This window comes from Eublepharis macularius, chromosome 4, assembly GCF_028583425.1.
Source record: "Eublepharis macularius isolate TG4126 chromosome 4, MPM_Emac_v1.0, whole genome shotgun sequence".
NCBI classification, from domain to species: domain Eukaryota; kingdom Metazoa; phylum Chordata; class Lepidosauria; order Squamata; family Eublepharidae; genus Eublepharis; species Eublepharis macularius.
Window position 1 is genome coordinate 31,210,002 of NC_072793.1, and position 26,453 is coordinate 31,236,454.

Consider the following 26,453-nt stretch of genomic DNA (forward strand, 5'->3'; position numbering starts at 1 on the left):
AGTCATTCTGACGTGACAGTTTTGTATCGCAACTTTCTTTGTAAAAGACCAACCGTCCTGAGAATCAACTACAAATCAGTGCGGCACTGAATAACAGAGCCTGTCCAATGCATAGGACGCAGTGTGTTCCTGTAAACGAGATACATCACTTAATCAGTGACAATCAACACACCAGGGTGGCTGAGATGGCTCCCTTTACTGTGCCTCTTGGGCATCTCCTTATGCGTGACAGCCATTACAGCAGACAGCCCCCCACATACAAAAGCTCCCCCACACGCCAGTTGACAGTGTGCCCCTTTTCTTCTATTGCCCTCCAAACATTTGTGACATTCTGAAACACAATATCCTAGCTGCACTGCACGTGGCCATTGTCACTGGGAGGGGGGAACTGGGAGACCAACAGACAGAGAACTCACGCTTGGTACTTCTAAAGAGCAAAATGCAGACATTTAGTTGCTTGGGTCCATTAGCTACGCTCATTCTAATTCCCACATTTTCCTCACACACGTTACTGAGAACGTCTCTTGCCAGCTTTGAAAGAGCTGCCTGTTCACTTCTGGGCACAATTCAAAGTGCTTTATTGCCTTTAAAGGCCCAAACAATTTGGGACCAGGCTCTTTCAAGGACTAATTGCTCCCCCATAAGCTTGTCCATCAGGTCCTGCTCAGTGTGCCCGGCATTCAGAGATGAGGAAGCCAGTTACAGAGACAAGGGCTTTTCAGTGGACCTCCTTTCCCACAGGAACTCCATCTCCACAGCTGTTCACTCGGCAGCTAAATGATCAAGCTTCAGGTAAATAAAAAAAAAACTCTTCAAGCTCCACTTTCAAACTAGTGATGCTAAAAATGCCATCCCGTATCAGATACCAAAGTTTCATTATCTGCAAGCCATTTCACATCTCTGGGCTAGATACATCAGTTTGTTAGCTTCTCACTGGTCCACGCTCCCACGTTCTCCTTCTTCCCTTCCTGGGGCTCATGGGAGGGACATGGAGTTTCCGCTGCTGCCACTGCCACCTCCAATATGGACAAAACCCTTCTAAAATGACTATTCACCATGGTGTGCAAGTTGACACATGATAAGCCACATACAGGTCAACACATCCTGGTAAGTGGTGAAGAGAACTTTACCACACTTTGATGTCTGATCAGAACTCCAGGAAGGCAAAGGAGTGGTAAAGACTCTCAACAGCTTTTAGCCAGGATGTTTGGCAGCCATTGGGAGGGGCTATGGCTCAAAGGCAGAGCACGTACTCTGCATACTGAAAGCCCTGAGTTCAGTCCCTGGCATCTTCAGTTTAAAGGACAGAAAGCGTTGGGGAAGATCTTTTACTGCCTGAGATACCGGGGAGCCAAGCCAAAGCAGATGATACATAGCTAGATGGATCAGTGGTCTATTTCAGTATAAAGCAGCTGCATATATTCATCGTTGCCTTGCAAAGTGTGTGTGTGTGTGTGTGTGTGTGTGTGTCTATGTGTTATGTGCCATCAAGTCGCCTCCAACCTATGGCGACCCTATGAATGAAAGACCTCCAAAACGCCCTATCATTAACAGATTTGCTCAGATCCTGCAAATTGGAGGATGTGGCTTCTTTTATTGAGTCAAGCCATCTCGTTTTAGGTCTTCCTCTTTTCCTACTGCCTTCCATTTTTCCTAGCATTATTGACTTTTCCAGAGAATCTTGTCTTCTCACGATGTGATCAAAGTACGATAGCCTTAGTCTTGTCATTTTAGCTTCCAGGGAGAATTCAGGCTTGATTTGATCTAGTACCCACTTATTCGTCTTTTTGGCCATCCATTGTATCTGCAGACCTCTCCTCCAGCACCACATTTCAAATGAATCAATTTTCTTCCTGTCAGCTTTCCTCTCCATTCAACTTTCACATCAGTACAAAGTAATGGAAAATACCATAGTTTGGATTATCTTGATCTTGGTCCCCAGAGAGACATCTTTATCTCTAAGGATCTTTTCTAGTTCCCTCACAGCTGCTCTTCCAAGTCTCAAACTTTTTCTGATTTCTTCATTGCAATCTCCCTTCGGTTGATGATTGAGCCAAGTAATAGAAAATCTTGAACAATTTAAATTTCCTCATGGTCAACTTTAAAATTGTATAATTCCTCAGCAGTCTTTTGTCTTCTTGATGTTCAGCTGTAATCCTGCTTTCACACTTTCTCCTTTAACCTTCATCAGAGGTCGTTTCAAGTCTTTACTATTTTCTGCCAGTAGTGTGGTGTTATCTGCATATCTCAAATTGTTAATGTTCCTTCCACCAATTTTCACTCCGCCTTCTTCTAGATCTCATCCCGCTTTCCTTATGATATGCTCTGCATAGAGGTTGAACAAGTAGGGAGATAATATGCATCCTTGTCTGACACCTTTGCCACTTGGAAACCATTGTTTCCCCAAACTCTGTTTTGACAGCCTCTTGTACAGTTGCACATTAAAACAATCAGATGTTGTGGCACCCCCATCTCTTTTAATACTCTCCGTAGCTCTTCATGATCCACACAGTCAAAAGCTTTGCTGTAATCTATAAAACACAGGCTGATTTTCTTCTGAAATTCCCTGGTATGTTCCATTAGCCATTGTAAATTTGCAGTGTGATCTCTAGCACCTCTTCCTTTTCTGAATCCAGTTTGAACATCTAGCATTTCTTGTTCCATATATGGTAAGAGTCTTTGCTGTAGAACTTTGAGCATCACTTTGCTTGCATGGGAAATTAACACAATAGTCCAATAGTTGTTGCATTCTTTGGCAGCCCCTTTTTTTAGACTTTGCAAAGTACTTAGATGTATACTGTTGTAAGTTACCACTTGGTGAATTGTTGCTCATCCATGAACTCTTCCAGTAGCAAAAAGCCTCCTTTAAGTAAGCTTTCCTTGGGGCTCTTAGGAAGAAAATGGTATCCAAGCTCAGAAGGAACCCAGAAAGCCCCTCAGTTTATTTTACGTGGAATTCAATACTTTATCAATGTTAAGGCTATAAGTTAGGAGACTTCGCGCAACCAAAAGATGGATTTGGAGACATCTCTACTTCCAGCTAATTAGACCGGCTGTTCCCTATTGTAGCCCTTTGGAAGGTATCTTCAGAATTTTTCTACCTGGAATGGCAGGACATCTATTCTGCCAGGTTTCAACCAACATTTATTTAAGAGAAGAAAGTTACTGTTTCTTTCCCCAGCAGGTTAGCGGACGTAACCTTGAGCAGCCAGCGGCAGAGGTCAGCCATGGGGAGGTGATTAATAACTCCGGGCACAACTTTCCAGGTTGGGTCCCAACAGGGGCATGTTGCAGGCTGATTGCCATGACCACCTTTCTGGCTAGCTGACTCCACCGAGCTGCCACAGCCTTGAAGCTGCCAGCTGGGTCACCACACATATTCCGCCCTGGAAGTATAATTGATGGGCTAGCTCATCTGTAGGCCTGTTGGGAAAATGCTCCATTTATAGACACAGAACGGTAAATGAGCACTCTCTTTCAGGGGCTTCTCTCTGTGTCAGGAGCTTCAAGTCTACATACAGGACAGAGACATTTCACAGAGCATCCGAGTCATCCACCTGTCAGCATGTGAACAGTATTTCATCCCTGACTGAAAACCCTGCTGCAAACTCCTTGCTGTTTTGGAAGAAGCCTTTTTTTGGCTGTGATTCTTTATCATTTACGACTGCCACCTTCGTTCTCTTTCCCAGGGCTCCTGTCCCTTTGACAGAAGTAAGGCAAGCAGAAATTCAGAAGGCCAAAAGTATCCCACATGTAGCAATGGGAAAAGCTTTACTTGCCAAATGTCCTCCCATCTAGCAGTTTTTAAAGACCCACAAGCTCTGCCTGAAATACAAAAAAACCCTGGCTAGCCCCAAGATTCAACCAGTGAACTGTGCCATCAATTCTTTCTTACAGCTAACTTCTGTCTTTGTCAGTGCACACATTTTCCCTGCTAAATCCTTCAGAGGGGAAAAAACAGATCTCCATTGACTGATAATCATTTTCATAAATCAAGACAACTTCCACTTAGAGTGTCACCCTGGGAAGGGAGAAAATGGCACTGCAAACTAACGGCAACTATTCCACCAACCGGGACCTATCATCCATTATGTCTGTGGAATTTTTATGCAAACTCAATCAGTTGTGCGATGCAAATGAAAATGTGACAATTAGCTTTAGTTTTCCGGCTCCAAGATGTGATTCCATTGTGAGAGGGGTTTTGGGTCTCTTTTTGAGGAACACACTTCTCTGGATCTGAGCCTGTGGCAAATTCTCATTTTCTTTGTAGGGCACTGACAAGACAGTATATCATATCACACAATCAATCCCAACAAGGGGCAAGACTGGCCTGATGTAAGAAAAGGCTTCACAACAGCTTCCCACTAGCTTTGAAGTGGAGTTGAAAGAAGAACATACCAGTGAACTGAACAATGGTCTTGCCTCTCCCCACTATGCATCATGCTGATTTATTTAGAGCCAAGCTACACGTGATGCCTGACACAGCTGTAATGGAGAGCCAAGCTGTAAAACCAGGACGCCTACATTTCCCATAAAAACTTGAGGGAAGCTGACGAGAGTCCAACCTGTGTAAGGCGTCACTTGTAGCTTGGCTCTCAGTCATTTATACCTTCTCTCTCCAACAGGGACCCAAAGCATCTTACAACCTCCTCCTCTATATTAACCTCTCAACAACTATCCTGTTAGGTAAGTTAGGCTGAGGGTCAGAGTAACTGGCCAAAAGTCAGCCAGCAAGCTTCCAGGGCAGAGTGAAGATTCAAACCTGGATCTCTCAGATCCTAATCCGACACTCTAGCCAGTATGCCGTGCTGGTTCTCATAGGGTTTCCTGCCTGAACTCACCTATCTGCTGCAACTCCTGCTGCTTCCTCCAACTGGGGAAAATTCAGAGATTGTCTCATAGCTTCCCCCCCCCCACACACACACACACTACAACATGCAACAGACACTAGGGAAGTCAGATAAGAGATCCAAAGGGAGTAATTTATGAGACACTGATCTATTTGCAAAACATCGGCTATTGTTTATTGTGTCCTAGAATGAGAAAATATGGGATGTTTCTGTTTGCCTTCTACAAACCTTTGTAATGTAGTTTTATTCACTGACTTTTATTTATGTCATTTATAGTCTGCCTTTCTCACTGAGACTCAAGGCGGATTACACAGTGTGAGACCAGCACAGTAAATTTCAAGGACGTTTCCATAAACAATGCCATAGGGTAAATAAACACAAACACAAAGTCATAGCATTAGTAAGAATCCAATACATAGTTGAAGAAATGCTGAAACAGAACATAGGCAATTTTAGGGCTGACATTAGACCACATTAAGCACAAGTAGCTCATAGGAGCACATATTTAAGACAACAGTACGTAACCCAACATAGTGATGAAGTCTACGGTCCTTAAGTCATTAGCGAAGCATCTGAGAGCCTCTCCCTACAATACAAGAGCCTTTTCGAATAATTTGGTTTTGCATCATTTGCGAAAAGATAGGAGAGTGGGGGCTCTCCTGACCTCCTCGAGCAGGCTGTTCCACAGGGTAAGGGACACCATAGAGAAAGCATGTGTATGGACTGTTGTTGATTTTGCCCATGTGCAGGGTGGCACCTGTAGGAGACCCTGTTCAGACGAGTGAAGTTGCTATGGAGGAACATAGGGAGGGAGGCGGTCCCGTAGGTATGCCAGGCCAAGGCCATGAAGAGCTTTGTATGTGATAACTAATACCTTGAACCGAGCATCGTAGCTTATAGGTAGCCAATGGAGTGACTGCAGAATGGGGGTGGTGTTCATGCTCCTGCTCACTCCTATAGCAGTCGCGCTGCAGTGTTTTGCACTGATTGGAGTCTTCTAGTTAATTGGGATGGGAGACCTATGTAAAGTGCATTACAATAGTCAAATCTTGATGTTACAATAGCATGGATCCAGGTGGCCAGGTCGGCCATGTCTAGGTAAGAAGCCATCTTCCAGGCTACAGTGAGATCGTAAAAGGCATTTTTTGCAGCTGCCTTAACTTGTTTTTCTAGCAGCAGCACTGGATCCAGTATAACCCCTAGGCTCTTAATCGCGTCTGCAAGGGTCAGATGAACTCCATCAAAAGTGGGGAGTGCAATGTCCTTATTTGTTTGCTTCTGTAAGTTAACTGAAAATGATTTTTTTTTAAAAAAAGGCAGCATCATATCACGTTTGTTCCACTCTCTTCACACAGGTCCCCAAAGAAAAGGGCCATTTTAGACCTACGTGCACTGTCTTTAACCCCCCCCCCCCCGAAAGGATCCTTGTTGCCATCAAAGACTAACAAATTTATCGCAGCATAAATATTTGTTGTCTAGAGCCCACTTCACCAGCATTCAAAGAATATCCTTAGCTGGCAGAATTGTATTTGTGGCATAGTGGTTATAATGTTGGATTTGGTGATAACAGAGTCTCCCTAGTTTTGCTAAGCTAACACTTGTAATGCCTCGTCTTTATTCAGGGAGTAAAATTTCTTGATAAATTTTAATTCAGCATTTTCATGCCAGAGTCTCCCAAGTTTGTTTGTTTGTTTTACAGTGATGAAGAGTAACTTTCAGGTCAGCAGCAGAGTCTCCTGGGAGATTTCTGGCGGGGGGGGGCTCCATTTCTCTAGCAGGAGGAGGGGGCATCAGTGATGCACACACAGCCGGAAGCAGACTGACTGACAAGCTAGCATTCAGCTCAGCGGTAGGCATGTCTGTCACTTCCCTTGGGGAATTGCACTTAGTTCACAGGTGTGCTATTCCCTGTGGATCCAGATTTTACGATAGATCAATCTCCACCCAAAGGGCAGCGAACCCAGTAAATTTAATAGGTTTAAGCCTTGCTTCTGGGGTCTGGACAGGATTCTATGGCTGCAAACCTGCCATTCCTTAAAACTGGCAAATAAAGGGCAAGCTACACATCATGTGGGAGATCAACCAACAGATTGCTGGATGTTTTCTATCAGGCTAAAAAGAAACGTTGGGAAGTGGAGCTGGGTGCTAGGGGAGGAAAGAACCCTTCCCCTCACACTATTTCCCTAACAGAAACTCCCTCCCCCTTCCCCATATTCTGATGGCTGTGGGGTAGGGAAAATGACGTTTGGATGAGAGTAAATTTGATAGAGGAAGCACAGAGAGGAAGATTAGTCCTTGCCCCCCAGCACCACAGTCCTCATATTACAGCCTCACTTTGAGCTATCCATGTACCTGGTTGGAGAAGCCTGAGCTGACGGGGCTTCTCAAGTGCATGTCTGTGGGTGTTTAAAGATATATGTCTGCCACCTGAACATTATGTGTTTTCTGTAGCAAATGCTGATATAATAAATACCAGGATACCCCCATACTATTGGGTCTGCCATATGAAGTGTCTCATCCTGTTGCAATGAACACCTTACTGCAGGGGTGGGCAATTGTTTTGGCTCGGGGGCCACTTTGTGGGAGCGGAGGTTAGCGGAGGGCTGCATCTTTTAAAATGATTGCATTCATTCGTTAACTTTGCTTTTCAGAAAAGGTATAAATTGTATCATAAAAATCAATAAATATAAATGAAATAAAATAGTGGTAGCTTTATTCAATTTATTTATTGTGCTAATTTCATATCATCTATAGCTGCAAGCACATTTAATTTTAGAATCAGTTTACTGTTGCAAAGACAAAATTGAAATTAACCAGATCAACCGGAAAAGCGCATATCTACACTGCGCATGCGTATTGACGTAGCCGTCCTAGTGGAAAATACGAAACGAATCTTCGGTTGAGCACGGGAAGGAAATCTCGGTTCAAGGCAGATTTTTCTGACTGTCTTGGTGGGCCACAAAAAAACTCTGTAGTGGGCCGCATGTGGCCCGCGGGCCGCAATTTGCCCACCCCTGCCTTACTGCAATGAACATCTTGTTTAAGAAGTAGCCTTTTTAAATTTGGTGAATTTCAGAAAGATCCGGCTCTCCCAGATCCTAGAGTTCAAGCTACAAGAGCAGCCTTTGTCTGTCTGTCTTGACTATCTTGATGTCTTCTCTCTTTGATGATTCCTATAGACATGCCAGGTGAGAGACACGAGACCCTTAATATGAAGACAGTAATGAGCCTGTGCTAACATTGACTTTCTACCCATGCCCTCATTTACCTCTCGGTGTAGTTGGTCTGCTTCCGGCAGGGGACAGTATTGCGGATGCACACTCCTGTGTTTGGATCTGTGTTCTCCACAATCACGAAAGGCCTCTCCTCAAGGGTAGCCACTGTGAGGTGGTGATTGTCTGCCATAGGCTGCAGGAAAGATCCATAGCGTGGCCACACTGGATAGTTCATTTGGATGATTCCATTCTCCCATTTTCCCACCTGGACAGTAGTGGAGAATAGAGATGCTGTAAAACCCCATGAGAAACGCCCTCCTTGTGGCTTTATAGGTCAAAGAAAACCAGCACTGTGAAATGTGCCCAGAAGGCTGCAGGAAGCCAGTATAAAGCTTGGAACACTAGGGCCGCTGCTGGCCACCTTTGCCCAGTCCAGATAAAAACACCTGCAACTGCCAGACAGTCATCATCAACAACCATTTGCCACACAATTCAATAATAATACGCCAATGGGCAATCTGGGACAGTTTACATTCAGTCTGTTTTGTCCAGACATGTATGACAGATGTTTTGTTTCTATTCCTCTGATTGAATGAAGACAATTTTAGGACGCGAGCTCCTTCTGCAATTGGTTTTTAGCAGATAAAGCTCAATTTTGCTGAAAAAGAAAAAAAAGATTTTGTGATATTAGCTTTGAACCTGCTGGGTTATAAAAGGACCCAGCAGAAATTGGCTAGATACAATATTTACAGAAATTGAACATAAACTGGCTATAACCCCAGGCAGAAAGAATTTAGGTTTAAAGCGGAGCAATGGGTGATGAGATTTTCCTTGGTTTTGTGACATTTGTCCAGTGCCAGCCACTAGGCAGAATGCACCCTAGGTTGCCGCTAACCCCAGGTCTACTGCTTCCCATCTGCTACCTCTTTCGTAGCCCTGGATACTAGAAAATTGCAGCCAACAGCTGACGCATGCCCTTTCCAGAAAGCTTGTAGGCTGGCTCTGGAATTGTTTTTCCTGGAGAAACAAGACCCTATTCCTTCTCATGCCCACGAACAAGGAGTTTACTGCGAGACGGATCGAAGTGTCAACTCCACACAAACATGCACTGAAAACAAGGACAGCTCTAGCCCTTTTAATCATGTTTTAGCCATCCACATTATGAGTACATAATGGTGATTAAGGGCTATTATGGGAAACTAATACAAGTGCATGCATAATGTGTGAGAATCAAAAAAAAAATCAGGAACATTATACAGCAATGATATTGTGTTCTGTGGTGCTGGGATATTCTGAATTAAGAAATTATAGCTATGATAATATTACTGAAATGGTGTTGTTTTATTTTATTCTTTATTTATTCAGATTTTATAGAGTATGCCAAAAAAAAAGCTGTATCTAATATCTAATGATGAACATGGCCCCAAAATCAGGATTAAAAAAAACTGAACAATAGGGACATGTATAGATGGAGAATTTCTCTACAAATCCAGGAAAATCCAAAAACAAGAAAAAATGGTGGTGGGGGGGGGGAGAGATAATAAAATCCAAAACTGGGCTTAGAAGAAAAAAGAGATCTCACAAGCACAGCATTATGAAATCTCAGCTGTCATTGCTGGGATGTAGGCATAAGGCAGCTGCTGGTGGTGGTGGTGAAGAAGCATCTAGGGGTGATGCAGATGGGAGTGGTCCAGAGAAGAAGGTGGGTGGGCAAGGAGGCTTTTGTTGCCAAAAATAAAGTGGGCAAGCGGTGGCAGCTGGGATGGGAACAAGTGGACAGCAGTGGCTGCTGTCATGGAGGGAAGGGGAGAAAAAGCTGGGCAGGTAGGGCAAGGCAGCAGTAGCTTGAAGGAGAAAATAACTGCTACCACCCACATCCGGGAAAGACGGATGACACACAGTGGAGTCTGTGGGAAATGCAGGTCGGCACTGTGGAGTTGCCTAGCAACCAAGGCACCTGAGGCTAGGCCTTGGCAACTACAGCCTAATGGTTGGTTTAGGGTAGGGAAATGGCAAGAGAGGTGGGAAAGGAGCACGAAGAAATTTGGAGTGGGAGATAGTAAGTAAAACTGCAATAAGGCGGTAATCAAGAAGAGACAGATTAGGGGCTAGAGATGGAGGATGGGTTTTCCTTCCCTTGTGAGTCTTGTGGGTCCCTCGATTGTAAAATTAATTGATCAAAGTTTGATCTAGGTAGGGGTGCCATTCCCCCACCCAGGGTGGGGGATCCCCTGCTCCCACGAACCCCCCACCCCCACTTACTTGGCCAGTGGGGGGCTCACCCCTGGGGGCCCCAGGGCAGTGCAGTATGCCCCCAATTCGGGCCGAATTGCACCCCACAGCGGGCCTGTTTTGGGTTGAATCGTGCCCCGCAGTGGGGCAATTCAGCCCTTTGGTGCCCAACGGGGCAATTCAGCCCCTTCCCAGACCTACTGGGAAGTGGCAATTTGGGGGGGGGGGGTTATTAGAAGGACAGCTGATTTCCCTTTTCTTCCCTTCCCTTCCTGGGAGCGCTCCCAGGCCACCCTTCGACCTGCGTGATGATGTCACTTCCCAGAAGAGATGCCATTGTGCAAGCTGGGAGCACATGAATGCTGCACATGCAAAGGAAGGACTCCAGGACAGAGCGAGGTAAGAGCTGGCCTCCCAACCTCCCTCCAGGGGAATGAAGGGACCTGGCAACTCTAGATCTAGGTATTAAAGAACCACTTAATACATAGTTTAAACACTTAATAGAAATCTCTTACAGCTAAAGAAACCGAGATAATTGAACATTGCATACTGGAATTCTGGCAAGGGAGTTCAATGCAATGCTGAGATGTGACTCCAAACTTCAAGGATTAGAAACAAAAAACAAGATACAAGGTACTAATGGTGCAGTCCTAAAGGAAATTATATCCTTCTAAGCTTATTGTGTTCAATTGACTTAGAAAGGTATAATAACTCCGCTTAGGGTTGCACTGTAAGATTACTGCCGAGGGGAATGAAGAAGACCAAATGTGATTTGTAACTTATGAATGTCCCCGACTTTAAAGATGAATTTCCTGATAAAACTCTCAAATTTTGTACAGTCTAAATTAGAGTTGTAAACATTTAGCCTTTGCTACCAGGTGTTTTTCATGACCGAGACATGAAATACCATGTGAAATTAGGTTTTCCATAATTTTTCAAAATTTCAGTGGCAATGAAGGTTTAATTTGAGGCAGACAGACTGGATAATTCAACCTATACCTTTCAATCAATGGAACTCAAAAGAAAGTTATTAAAAGACTATTATGGGAGAGACTTGTTTCCTTCTCACTGTAAGGCATTTCACTTCACTTCTTCACTGAAAGAGTATTGGGAAAGCTGATCACACAAATACAAATAAATAGTCACAAATTCAATCATATTTTGACAGTGTATATAGAATTGTTCTATTCTTAAATAAATAGTTGTAAAAATGGCTGTGACACACAGGAGAGCATTTTTACAATCAAACATGATCATATAATGAAGAAATAGCCTCAATGGAAAACACAAATAGCAGTGCTTTCTTAATTAACACCAATATTATTCCACTGATCACATTTATCTTTTCCCAAGCAGTATATGGCACTCTTCCAAACTGAGCAGAAATATTTAGTAACACATAGTTATTGAATAGGACCATTGCATACTCTCAATCTCAATACACATGTGACAAAACGTTTAGCCATCCTAGGTGACTGGCTGTTGTCTTCCCTAAGGTTTTGACACTTGCAGGGATACCACAGCAAATGCTTAAAAGTCCAGCTAAGGGAGAAAGGCATTACAGGGAGATTCACTTAACAAAAACAGTAACTGATTATATGAATGGACTCCAACACAGCCAAGCTGAGGCTGCAGACCAAATGCCTCAGGCAATCAGAATGTTCTAATATGTCCAGATGAATGGCATAGCCCAACTTCCTTCTAGAATATTCTGGTACAACTGAGCATGTAGTCCAACTCAAGGGCATATAGATACCAGAACATTCCCAACAGTAATAACATAATAACATTCTATTTATATACCACCTTTCAACGCCTTTCAACTTAACACCCACTCAGAGCAGTTTACAAAGTGTGTCAATTATTATGCCCACAACAATCACCCTGTGAGGTGGATGGGACTGAGAGAGCTCTGGAAGAGCTGTGTGACTAGCTGAAGGTCACCCAGCTGACTTCCAGTGGAGGAGTGGGGAATCAAACTCGGTTCTCCAGGTTAGAGTCCTCCTGTCACTCTTAACCACTACATCAATCTGGCTTAGATAAAAAAACATACCAGTGGTTATCAGGTCACTTACTACAGAGGGCCAGAAATTAACACTGAGTATAGGAAATGTGAGGACCAGACAAAAGGATAAGATTTGCGCAATGAAGATGAATATTAATAAGATTATGAATTAAGCATTCAACAATTGTATCAGGATATATAAACAATGTTCTAGCTTTTGCCCCTTCTACCTCTGAAGTGGGGCACTTCGGAAAGCGCCAGTTCTATGCTGGGAACCAACACTGGATGTGAACTATATTAAGACAATCCTCAATTTGCGTTTGTGTCAATAGGATGTTTTCCATTCATTCAAAATATGAAGAATGTAATTTATGGCCAAGTCATCAAATTTGTCTACAAGGTCTACTTGAACTTCATTTCTAATATATAACTTGTTTAAACCAATTTTCCTCCTTATAATTTGGCCAGTTATCGATTCAATTTCATGTGAGAGAAAGAAAACTACAAAGCGCTCTTGCGCAAACAAGGACATCTCAATGCACTCGTCCAACCGAGTTATGTGCCCTGTAGCATGTGATATATTACCAAGGCATTGCAAATTAAATAAATTAGTTGTCTAACACTGAATAAATGAATCCAGAATTTCATTTCATGGTGATTCAATCTGTTTATGAAATGAAATTAAATTGCCGCACAGATTTGAAGAAAACTCCATAACACAGCTCTGTCTGTTAGTTGAACCATCACATCCGTGACTGGAGCAAAAAAGGGCTGATAAGCATGCTGGAAAGGACATGCCAAATGGCAGCTGTGGAGCTCTATGCAATTCTTAAAGCTCAATCGTTTCCTCTCTTCCTCCTTTCGTCTTATCGCCTCTTCTCTCTGCTATGTGGACACATGGCACATGGAGCTGTCATATACTGAGCCAGACCACTGGTCAGTCTTGTTTGCACTGACTGACCATGGCTCTCCAAGGTCTCAGGTAAAGGTCTTCCCTCTCGCCTGGAGTTGCTGGGGACTGAACTTGGGACCTTCTGAAGGCAAAACCACTGAGTCATGGTCACTTCCCATGGCATATGTCATGAAGAAATCCTAAAGGCAGGGAATCTGAACTATGGAGAATCACAACTGCAGAATAAGGAAGAAGTATTCTTGCACGATCATGCCTGCATATGCAGATAAGACAAGGAAAGGACAAGGAGCCCTTACCATCTTCCATAGTCGATGCCGGTTCAGTGAAATCACCACCATGGTGGGCCTGATCAAGTAGCCACCTTCATTGAAGGAGAAATCCCTCCGCTCCCAAGTCACGTTGAGCAAATGCCTGTTGAGAGGAAACGAAAAGTACTGCCGAGTGGAAAGTGGTAAGCATTCGGTTGCCTGTGTTCTCATTATAATACGCTCAGCTCTTCCCTTGACAGTCAAGTGCTTCTCATCTGTCTCTCCCATGCTGTTGTGAGTTTGAAGATTTCATAGGAAGACTACTAAGGGGCATTTTTACAGAGGTAAGACCATTGCTCTCCCCAGGGAAAGGAATGGTGGACCGGAAAATATTTCATGGAAGACGTACCACCTAGCAACTGTTGGTAGGAAGGTACCAACAGTTCTTGTTTACTTCATCAATCACATTTGTATCTTGCTCAGGAAGCAAACATGGAGTTAGCCACACACTGACTCTGAGAAGTTGGTTAGTCTGAGAGCCACGCTACAAGTGACGCCTTACACAGGTTGGACACTTGTCAGCTTACCTCAAGTTTTGATGGGAAATGTAGGCATCCTGGTTTTACAGCTTGGCTCCCCATTACAGCTGCAAGACCAGGATGCCTACATTTCCCTTCAAAACTTGAGGGAAGCTGACAAGTGTCCAACCTGTGTCAAGCGTCACTTGTAGCTTGGCTCTGAGAAAGCATGACAGGCCCAAGGTCAGTAAGGAATTTGGAGCCAGTGCTCTCTAGTGCATCACATTGGCAGTGGACACTGTTTTTGGCACCATAGTTCTGCCTGTGTTGATACTGCCAGCTCAAAGCCTTTCCAGACCAAGGACCCACTGATCAGGAAGCACAGGGCATCAGAGTCACATGACAGAAAGAGGGACAGCCAGAGTTATGACCTCATTACTATCAAGACCAGCAGACCAAGATTACCAGGTCTCGTAACCTAAGCCAAGCATCAGGTGAACCTCATCATAATGGTACATGGCTAGAGCATATTAAATGACACCCACCAAAAACCTTTCTGGAATCTTAAGCCCCTTCACCAGCTTCTGTTGCTCAAGCTCATCTGCAAACCATTTCCAGCATATTGGGATTATGTGAGCCATACACACCAATTTCTGTGAGCCAAAGTACAAAATAATGGGTAGAATCTCACAAATGATTTCCACAAGGGAAGGGGGAAGGCCATTTTCCCTGTTCTTCCTACCCCACTTCAGACCTCTGACTCCCTCTCTGTGGTTTCTGGGGTCCCCTGTCCCCCTGGAGTGGCATTTTGGGGCTACAGTGAAAGGAGAAAGGCAAAGAAGTTTCGTTCTGCTGATGGAAATTCTTTCCTGCAATGGAAACGTTCCATGGAATGCAAGCAATATTCTGAGTTCAACGTAACTTTCCCCTGACTTTTGGAGAGACAGATGGGGTGCTTTCTCTGCTGGCTGCTTTCTCCTCTACTCAAAATTCCCCATTCCCCCCCCCCAAAACTGCCGTTCCCTTTATAGGGAACCAGATACAAGGACATGTATCCTGTCTCCCTGAAGTGGCAAAAGCAAGTTAGAAAGCATATTTGAGAGGAATAACTACAGGTACGGGGAAATTTAAGCTCCTTCTGTCTACTTGTTCTTCTTCCACTACAGACTACACCCTCTAGTGACAGCTGTTCTTTAAAAATAAACCTGTGCGAACATTACACATGAGGTGAGTTATTATAATACGATTTGAGAGTGAAGTGAGACGGATTCCAATGCTTATGCACTCATCAGTAGGGATGTGGTAACACATGTAGCAAGTGTGATGACTTCATGGTGATATACAGATTTGGCTATGTGGTGATGTCAGAGAATTCTCATATTGCCCTTATACAAAAGGGCAATATGTGGGTCTCCCAGCTGCTTCCGGACAGGGATATTTCCCTAGGCAGAATATAGCATGCCCATTTTTTATTGGGGAGACCCACATGATGTTGTGCTCTTTCCAAGCACAACATCCTGCCTTGGATTTCAAGCAAAAGAGAAAATGGTGGCAGGAAGAAGTCTGAACAGGCTTAGCCAATTTCTGATGAAAATCCAGAGCGTTTTGCTGTAGGTTTTGTGAATCAGACTGAACAGGCCTTGTGTGTCTTCTTGCCTCTCCTGCCATGCCTCAGAGCCAAGCTACAAGGGACGAATCACACTTGCATGGCAAGTGAACAGACTCACGTGTATTCCTCCCTGTTCACTTGCCATTCACTTGCGCTCCACTTGGAGTCTGTTCACTTGCCATGCAAGTGTGATTCGTCCCTTGTAGCTTGGCTCTGGGTCACCTGCATTCCCTTTTGCGGCCACACATGGATTCTGCTCTCAGCTGCAGTTCAACATATCCTTTCTTCTCCTCCAATCCTGATAATTTCATCTAATATATTATTGCATATATGTTGGATCTGCAGAATTCTTATGACAGAATTTTAATCTCTTATAAATACAGAATGTTCAACAGTATAGAACTCTGAGTCTACCTAAGCTACTAAACCATCCCACCCATGAGAGAAAATCTTTAGGTATCATTACACAGAATCGCTGCAAATCCAATTTTAATTTCTGATGCACGCCCACAGCTTTCTGCTGAAATTGTGCTCCTTAACTGGCTGCTGCCCATGCTGACCTGTAGAAAGTGTTGTTTGTAGGAGCGCTAGGAGGTGTCTTGCAGTCTCTGCCAACCATAGGGAGGTAGCCATATGTCTTGAAATAGCTCTCTGCTCCCATGGCAATGATAGCCACGCCATCCTGGACTTTCTGCCTTAGGCTCATTTTCCAGTTCTCGGTGACCACACTGATGAGGCCAATAGGAAAAGAGATGGGTGGGATATCCATGTTCCCCACTGTCAAGCTAGGCACAATCCAGACATAGCCAGGTCCAATCAAGCCAACTTGCTCTGCCACTTGGAAGAGATACTCTGCCTCCTCCCGTGAGCAGTACACAATCATCACCTGAGCATCTATCTGACGCAGCAACCTTTGCATTCTAGTATCGCTTCCATCCTGGGTCATCTCAAAGGTCAGGGGTTCCTGCATCTCCCAGCCAAAATAGCTGGCATCTGTGAAAGACCGTATAACATCCAGAAAGACATTGTATCCTGGGTATAGGCTGGTGATAACAACAAAGGAGCTCCAGTCATACTCCTCCAAGACTTTGAAGATCACCTGGATCTGCTGCTCAATTGACACACCCAACTGCAGAAAGGCAGAGCCAGGTTCCTAGAAGAGAAGGGAACGAATTAGCAAGTAGAAATGTATGAATAATGAGCTACTTCCAGAGACTTAGAAATAGCCTTGATCACCATGCCCTTTCCAATATAAGACTGGCTGCTACAGCATACAACTAAGAGGCCAGAGAGTGTGCTTTGGTTTCCTGTACTGACACCTGTTCACAACATGAGATTGCTCAAGGGGAAAGATTTATACGATCTGAAAAGAAACCAGAGCATGACTTTTTCACTTCCTCCATCCTGCCACAGCCTCAAATGCCCCCCAATGCTGCTTCTGAGGAAGAGGGGAGCTCAGGATTGCCAGGTCCCACTACCTTCCAATCAGGGGGAGAGCTGGGTTGGAGGTGCTGGTTTTTTTCACATGCGCACATGCTTTGCTCCATGGGGCTTTCAATGACATCATTTCTGGTTCAAACCAGAAGCGACAGAGACTCAGCATTTTTGCTGTGTTTGGAGATGGTTTGAACCAGAAGGGATGTCCCATGGTGAGTGCATGCACCATTTCACCATATGCTCCAGGCAGCCTCCCCACACTTTCGTCCCCCTGTCAGCTAAGTAAGCGGTGGTGAGTAAGGGGCAGCTGCGGGGGGATTCTTTGCTCATTGGACTCATTGCTCAATGGACTTGCTCAAACATCCCATCACACAATTTTCAAAATATTTCAATCTACAAAGCAACTGGGAATGCCACACATCAGTAATGAATTAGGGACCTTCCTGTCCTCCTTTGTTCTTCTAATGCAAGCTACTAAACATTCTCTGGTATTCAACACTTCTCACACCATGACAGTTTTTCTCACCAATTTGCCAACACAATAAAAAATATATATTCTCACTCTCAATGTATCTGTCATAATATTGAAATAAGAAGGAAAAAATCGCCTGCAGAATTTACTCTTTTAAACTCTCTGTTTCTCAGCCTATGCTTGCCCACTATCCATCTCAACCTCACACTGGCTAGTTCTCCTCATTGTCACCAACTGGCTTTTGTACCAGCAGTTTTTCGGTGATCTGCACCCATCCTTTAAACATTAACAAAACCAGTTTTTGCAGAAAGTCATATGGACTTTCAATAAGAATCTTCAAAGTAAGTTATGGTAATTTCCACATAAATTGTTTTTCAAAAGATTACTCCTGTACAAAGAGTTAGCATGAGATAAATTGGTAGCCAAGCTCGGTCTTGGTATTTGAGATGCCAACAGAAGACAGATATTTCTTGGGGGAGGGGCAGCAGAGGATGCTCATTTAGAAGGAGAAAAACAATCCTACAACAACTAACTGCGACCATGAAGACTGAACAAAAATGAACAAAATATATAGCTGTAATCAAAGAGTTTGAAGACACTTCCTTGCAAAATGAGCACCTCAGTGAAGTTAAAACCACTAGTTTAGACTCTGGGGCATTCTACTGCAAGTTTGCCGTCTTGGCAATCCCGAGCACAGCGCAGAAGATCTCTGCTGGCAGTTGAATGTGAGTGCATTCTGCAATGAATCCTAACTGCTTTTTATTCCTTCTTTCTGAAATAAAACCCTACACATTCTAAGTATAAGAACACATACTGAATCCAAAACCTAAATGGAACCACTTAAATGGAATTTACAATGCACAACATCATGGAATGTATCCGAACTGTTGGTGCAGCACTACCATACTTTGGAAAATGTTGATGAAAAAATAGGTCTGAAATTTAAGCTTTCTTTAATGGGAGAATTCCAGGCCTTTATTTATCAACTTTCAGCTAGACTTGCATAAATCATGAGTAGTGTTTTACTTCTCATAGTAGGCCCATGAATTTGTACGAATTATGCTTTGTGATAATAATTTAATTCCCAGTTCCAGTCACATATGAGTGATAGTACTAGCTTTTCTTGGGTGAGATATTCATACATCATGTGAATGTGCTAGTTATTAACCTTCACCTGTCATGTTCCCCTAGGTGGCTGCTGTTCTTAATCATACCAGGCACACAGGGACAAGCACAACAGAATTCATAATAGCGGCTCTTGGGACGAGACCATCTTGACTTTCGCCATGCAAACTCCCTGTGTGACTGCTATGATGCAAGCTGGTGGCTTGAGACTGATTCCACCCTAACCATTTAGCCTGGATTGGCCATTATTTGTTTACTCATTTTAATAGCTAATCCAGACAACGTCACTGGCAACTACGGTTGCCGTTCTCCAGGTGGTGGCTAGAGATCTCCCAGAATCACAACTGATCTCCAGGCCACAGAGATCAGTTCCCCTGGAGAATATGGCTGCTTTGGAGGGTGGACACTATGGCATTATACCACGCTGAGGTCATTTTCGTCCCCAAACCCTGCCTTCTCCAGGCTTCATGCCCCAAATCTCCAGGAATTTCCCAATTTAGAGCTGGCAACCCTACTGGCAACAACCAGTTCCATGCAAACATTTATTACATAGTTTTTTTTTACTTTTGTGATGGGTTTTCAGAATGCAGCGCAAGTCCATCCAATGTGGACAGGAAAAACATGACTTGTTTCTCAAGACCACTGTCTATTTATGCTTTCTTCCCTTCCTTTTTGTGCCAGCAATCTTAGGCCAGTCACTGTCTCTCAGCTTAACCTATCTCACATTGTTATTAATAATAACTGCACTTACATACCACTCTTCTAGATAGATTAGTGCCCCACTCAGCGTGGTGAACAAGTTAGTGTTATTATTATCCCCACAGTACAGATGGGGAGCTGGGGCCAAGAGGAGCAGCTTACCCAAAGCCACCAACTAAGCTCATGGCAGTAGTAGGATTCAGACTAGTAGAGAAAGTAGGCATAAATATCTAAACAAATAAACAAATTACTACCAGTTTCTCTTGTACCTGGCCCATTCTCTCTCAGCATTAGGGTTGCCAGGTCCAGGCTGGGAAATTCCTGGAGATTTGGGGGGCAGAGCCTGAAGAGGGTGGGGTTTGGGAAGGGGAGGGGGCCTCAGTGGGGTATAATTCCATCGAGTTCACCCTTCAAAGCAGCCATTTTCTCCAGGGGAACTGATCTCTGTTGCCTGGAGATCAGTTGTAATTCCGGGAGATCTCCAGCTATCACCTGGAGGCTGGCAAGCCTACTCAGCATTCAATGGGTTTAGACTGGAGTAACTTTTCTTAGGATGACACTGAAAGGGAGCTTAACTCTTGAAAGCTTATATCCTGGAAGATCTTGTTGGTCTTTAAGGTGCTACTGGACTCAAACCTTGCTTACCTACTGCAGAACAACACGGCCGCCCACCTAAAACTTAAATTGCTATCTAAAAAGCAACAGTCTATAAGCAACCAGATATAAAACAATTATTCATCAGCAGAGGGAGAAGTGAAAAAAATATTAATTACAACCCTGGAAAGATAGTTATGTTTTCACCCGCACTGACACCAAGCAAGCCACCAAGAGGAGGATGTTCCAAACTTGGGGTGCTACAACTGACAAGGCTCTACACCACCTGCCTCACTCAGGGGGGTGCTACAGGGTTTCAGTTGACTATTATGCTATTATGACTTATAACAGTAAAATTAAAGGAAACAAACTGCACAGCAAATTTGGCTAGCTACAAAAGTGAAAAGCAGCAGTTCAGTCAACCATCTCCCCTAAAGGAAAAGACACTGATAATTCATTATTTCCCTGAGAGAACTAGCCAGCCATGAGAGAGAATAGGAAGTATATAATTAGGCTGAAAACAAGGAAACAAAAAGGAAAGATGCAGGGGAAAGAAACCTACTTCCCAGCAGGGCTTTTTTTCAGCGGGAACGCGGTGGAACGGAGTTCCGGCACCTCTTGAAAATACTCAGCAATAGTGCTTGAAAATAATATGATTTCAAAGAATCCCCTGCGTTTCTTCCTCATTTCCCTCTTGAGAGTTCCACCACCTCTTTTCCCAGAAAAAAAACCCTGCTTCCCAGTAAACATATAACAGGATCATACCTGTAGGGATAGATTTCTATGGTTAATATAGTGCTACACAAAGTGTTATGTGGAGCCACCATTTAAATTTTACTTGTAGATGTGTTATGAGCCTGGGCCTGGTGGCTCTGGGGAAGCCTGCACTAAAGTGACTGCAGGGCTTACATTTCCCCCGGTTCCCTTTGGCTCCTGTGATTGGGTAGGAGGGGATTTGGAGGGAAAACTTGCACCATTAGGAAAGTAGGGGGATGGTGCCTGAGAGAAGAGATAAAAGGCCTCATCACAGCGTGAGGGTGTTCACTTCTAGGGAGCAGAGCTGAGGAGAGGTTGCTGCAGACCGAGTGATCTCTCATCGAGAAGGGGTGAGACAGTTGGAAGTCAGTCACCAGTAAGAACAGTCTAGTTAAACGTGTTAGGGTGTTTTTAGATTTGTTTGTTCACCAGCCTTTACTATTCTCTTTAATCTACAAAGTTTGAGAACCAGTTATCAATAAATCTTTTAAATAAAGTTGTTTTATTATTCTGCCTGGGCCCTCATGCGTCATTCGGGCACATAATAAATCAAACCTACTGGGAAAGAGTCAATAAAAGGGGTTGGTTGGGTGCTCTGGGCCCTTCCTAGGAAACCTGTACCAGAGTGGTGGTAGCCTACAGATAGCTTCCCCAGGCCCCAGCAGCTGTGACAACATGGTTATAGGAAAGTGATCCTTCAGTCATGTAAAAAAGTTGAGGTGTGTGGAACCCCTCACACCATAAATGATGATCTGTACTATCCTTAGAAAGAAAGCAACTATTTGTGGCCTAGAATATGATACTATATAAATAATTGTATCTTTAGTGACATTTTATATTAAAAATATTGAAAAATTGAACAAGTGTTTCCCCTCATTCATGATATTGAGCCTTTTTTTTTGTTAAAAATATGTTTATCCCACCTTTCTACCATAATATGGTCTCAAGGCAGCTAACCCATGAAGAGTGAAATAAAACATTGAAATATCCAGATCTAAACCTATGCAGACATTAAAATATATTAACAAATATCAAAATAACAAGTGAAAAACAGAACATAAAGTGTACAGGCTCAAGCAACATACAAATATTCTGCATGTGAGAAAAAATGTCCAACTGTTGATTGGATTCGGTTGCTGAGAACAGTAAAACAATTTAGCATTTATTTTGGCCTTGCAATAAATGGGAAGCTGTAAAAATAATTATTTGGGAGAAATACCAGTTTTGCAAAACAAAGAACATAATTTTTGGACACTCTTTGTAGCTTGATAGTGCCAAAGTGTCTTTTTGAATGAAGTATTCTCATAAAAATAGATTGGGGGAAACCTGAGCATGCTTTCATATGCATTAAAGTATTTCTAGTTGCCCCGTGAAACATATACACAGTGGATACTCATAAAGGCTCCCGTGTGTAATCCATGCAGCTCTTGCAACCAGCTACTGAGGCACATAATGGAGGGGTGGGGTAAGGAAGGCTGGGAATATAATATGGCTATTACTGCATTAGCCTTTCCCTTGGACACATGAACAGTAGGTCAAAGGCATCAGTAGGGGTACATTGCTGAGATGCTCAAAAAAGGCACTGTCGAAACAGCTAATTGATACACATAATGAGGGTTTGATAAGATGTACTATCAGAACTGCTGAAGATAACGTACTGTTCTTTTTAAAAAAAATCTTCTCAACAATTTAGTACATGCAGCACCTTGGAGTGCACTCCCATTGCAACCTTGGGCTGTGTTAATACCGGCTCCTTGATCACAATAGCATGATTCATAATATATTGACAAGGCAAAATCAGACATGACAGTATACACAGGGCTGCTGCTGAAAATGGCAACCCCGTGTTGAGTTCCCCCTCCACTTCCCCCTAATGTGCAGTAATGGAAAACGTGACATGGTATCATCACATAGTGCAGTTCCTTGAAGTCATTCAGCAGCCCCCAAAGATGAGAAGTACATCTCCATTACGTCATGTTATAAGGTAGAGGAGAACAAACTTGTTTTGGTAGCTATTTCCACATAAAAGGAACATAACCCAGATGTCACATTTGCACATGCCCATCTGGCCACATTGAAGTGTCTGTGGCATGTGTTTCCATGTGCCAGGTAAATTGTTCATCCAAAATGGCTGATCACATAGAAGAACTTCCTGTCAAAGCCACAAACTCACACCTTAGAACATTCATGGTGGAATGGTGACAACAATAGAACACTTCATGTGATGGATTGCTATGAATGACTTGCTTGTCATATGGAAGTAGCCACCACAGGGATCTATTTAAAGTCACCTTTCATGGGATGAAGTATGTGAGTGAATTAGCCCACTGGCTCTTCTAGAAGGCATGGTTTAATTTGGCAAGGCCCAGCAGCAATGTCTTGTTAAAAATCCAGAACCATTTCCACTGGAGAGAAAGAACTTGTTATTAGTCACTTGTGGACATTTCCTTGGATTGCTTTTTGGCAAAAAAGTTGACATGAGAATGAGCATTAACAGAGCCTGACAAAAAGTTGATCCAAGCACTTCCTGATTGTTCCTAATCATGTCTTAAAGGGTTTTTCTCAGATAAATAGCACACATAACAACCTAGAGTCAGTGTTATACATATAAACCAAAGTGCAGTGGTTGTGAACAAGGCTTAGAAGGGGAAAAAAACTCTGCACCTTTTCCTGTGAGCAGATGACAGTAATCACCACTGACACTCTGTGACAGGCAAGCAAGCTAAAAATAATTGCCCAGTGCACAGTCCACCTGTAAGAAACCAGAGTACCCCCAACAGTCAGTGCAGTTTATTTGCATGTGCCCCGAACAGATGATTTAAGATGCAAACATGGCTTGGCCGGGATGAAACACAGAATTGGATCCATCTTTGTCTGCCTGAGGCTCATCACAATTGTTCTGAAGGGATGCAGGATGGCTTGTTCTTAACATTAGAATTTACTGCACAGGAAAGACACAATTTTTTGGTGTTCACTTACAAAACCTGTCTAGAAATCAATGAACAAACATCACTTATTGGCAAAGTCCTTGGCCGTATACCTTTCTTCCTTAATATGAGCTGAGACATCCAGTTTTCTCCATTTCAGTCATACAGAAGTCAGTCATTAGACATTCTGTAATTGGAAGAGGTTTATCTGATTTCCATTTCCCTGTCAAGACAGTTTTAGTAGCAACCAACAACCGATAAACTCTTGGTTGAATTATGGGCTGAAAACCTACAGTACCTATATCCACGACAAGGATTCTGCGTGACCTGGAGAGCATAATGCTGATCATCAAGGCTTGGTTTTCTAGTCTTCCACATGCTTAGACTTTTAGATTAGCCTTTAATCATTAGGAACAGCAGCGTAAAATGATTAAGAAAGTTTAAACCTGAATGTATGTTGGCCTGCAGGATGGGTCAGCCTGCACAGAGCATGGTTAATAAGGGGTACATCTGACAGAATCTAGTAGTTAACAGTAGCATTTTAATTGGATAGCAGTAATGCTGGATACCGACCAAAATGAGAAAGGTCAGGGCCCACACGTGATTCCAAAATTATCTATTCCTACCCTCCTCCTAGGTGAGGTTGTATCACGTATATAAGCACTCATCCACACCATGCAACCAACTCCCTAGAAATTAATCCAAGTCAGCTAGCTTATAAAGTGCCACAAGCAAAAAGCATCTGACGTCACAAGCATCTGATGAAGAGAGCTGTGGTTCTCAAAAGCTTATGCCTCAATAAAGTTGGTTAGTCTTAAAGGTGCTACTGGACTTTTTACTACAAGCAAAAAGGAGAAGCAAAGAAGGGACACCATGCCAGAGATATCTATGGGCCAACAATAGCACAGTAAAACAATATAAATGGCTCAGTTAAATGTATACTAAGAACAGTTTCCCTTAAGAATCATGTGTTATCACAATGATCTTGCTTGATGTGGAGGCAGATCTTCAAAGGATCTCCCTCTGATGCACCTGACAAGGCCAAGGACCAACAAATTCCCATTTAGAAAGATTCCAGCCCATCCCATTCTGAATGTAGGAGATGTAGATTCTCTACAAATGGGCACTCCCTGTGGGCAGACAGAAACCTTCCCAGGACCTTCAGCTTCTGCCACATGAGAATGAAAGATGTCTTGCCTGCTGAATTCAAGAGTTTGCACAGTCTGTGCTCTACATTAGGAGCCTAACAGCACCCCACTCCCTCAAAAAGCAGTATCCCATGGATCAATAGGAAGGAGAGTTTCCAAGCACCATTCCTGTGCCTTTTAGCAGATGCCTGACATGGAGGAATTCAGCAGATATGACTTTTCTGATTACTTGATTTCTACCCAGGAATGATTTACCAGCTGCAGTCCTGCATCTGTGGTGGCTGTTCCAAACTCAAAAACAAAGCTACTAAAAATGCTGTCATTCCTAATGAGAAGCGTTGGCCCATTAGGCGTGACTGCCTACCAAATAAAGTACCAGGACCTCCATTTGCCATTAGGCAGAACCCCATACCTGAGCTGAAATGCCACAAAGGCAGGAGAGGATGATGGAACATCCTCCACTAGCTCCGCCTCCTGATGCCAAAACTCTGTCCCTGGATTCCTTGCCTTACAGATGTCACTACTTACTTAACCTATTCCCTGCTGGAGTTCCTACAGCTTGAATAGGCTGGACAGATTCCCTTTGTCTATCAAGTTCCCTATTCCTAGTTCTGTCTGCCCACCTATCCCAGTTCGTCAGACTGGAGTGAAGCCTGAACTGTTACATGTTTAACAGGAGCCAGATACTTAGTAGGTACAAACTGCTACGGGCTGGTTGACACCATTAAGATATAAATATCCTTCCCATTCCCAGCCCAGTCACCCAGAACAAAAGAGGTTTCATTCACCTTGGGTGTCAGGACCACAGCAGACCCTCCACTGATGCTGATGATGGGTACGTGGGTCTGGGATGAGATGAAGTCAAGGATCTGTGCCACGGCCTCTGTACCAATGTTGTCCTCAAAGACAATCCCGTGGACCTTTGTGCTGGCAAGTATGTCACAGATTTGGGTCAAGAGAGTGCTCGGGTTGGTGTCATTCACTATCACTGTGACAGGGTGGATCTCCAGAGGAATATCCAGGAAGCTCTGCTGCGTCAGCCGGCTGCGTATGTGGAGCGGGTAGGAAGAGCCTCCAAAAACCACAGCCACGTTGACCACTGGTTCCCCAGGGCTTGGTAACAAAGTATCCATTAGGACAGCTGAACTGCCCAGCACCATGGACAGCACCAGGGTGTTTGTCAGAGCTCTGCCCATGTCCACCATGGAATCCCTGCAACCAAAAAGAAAGGTAAACCAGGGTCAGAAAAAGCAATAACCAAAAGATCTGAAATCAGAGTTGGAGGAAATGCCAAAAGACATGTTTTGTTCAGCAAGAAGGAATCAGATGGCACTGAGAGTCCAAGGGTCATTTCATACATTCCTGCAAGGTAGAAAGGCAGCTAATAAATGTTTGAAATAAATAAACACACTGGGGACCAACAAATCTGGATTTACCAATGAGTTAATCCCAGCTCTCCAACACAGGTATCTACATGACACATTATGTTCAAACATGTTTGTTGCATTTACTTTTTATCTTTACGCTTAAAAGATATAATGTAAACCACAGAAGTGCAATGTGGGAAGTGGTCCTGTATTAATAAAGTTAGTATAGTTCTACAGAGTAATTGCATTCCTTATTTAGACAAGATCATCTGGTAGTTCTACACGATATAAAATCTTCCCTCTTTAAAATCAGCCACATCCATTCCTCTTCCTCGGCT

At 43.5% G+C, this 26,453-nt stretch overlaps 1 protein-coding gene across 1 annotated transcript in view; it reads right to left on the reverse strand.

Annotated features, from left to right (window-relative positions):
- The window catches only part of GRIN2C (glutamate ionotropic receptor NMDA type subunit 2C), a 70,263-nt gene extending 44,319 nt beyond the window's left edge, over positions 1-25,944 (reverse strand). The window contains exons 1-4 of the mRNA XM_054976309.1: positions 25,537-25,944; positions 16,151-16,743; positions 13,512-13,626; positions 8,119-8,330 (exon numbers count right to left, since the gene is read on the reverse strand). Coding sequence (XP_054832284.1) covers positions 8,119-8,330; positions 13,512-13,626; positions 16,151-16,743; positions 25,537-25,944 — 1,328 coding nt within the window. The remainder of the gene's footprint in view (positions 1-8,118; positions 8,331-13,511; positions 13,627-16,150; positions 16,744-25,536) is intronic.
- Positions 25,945-26,453: the final 509 nt, after the last annotated feature.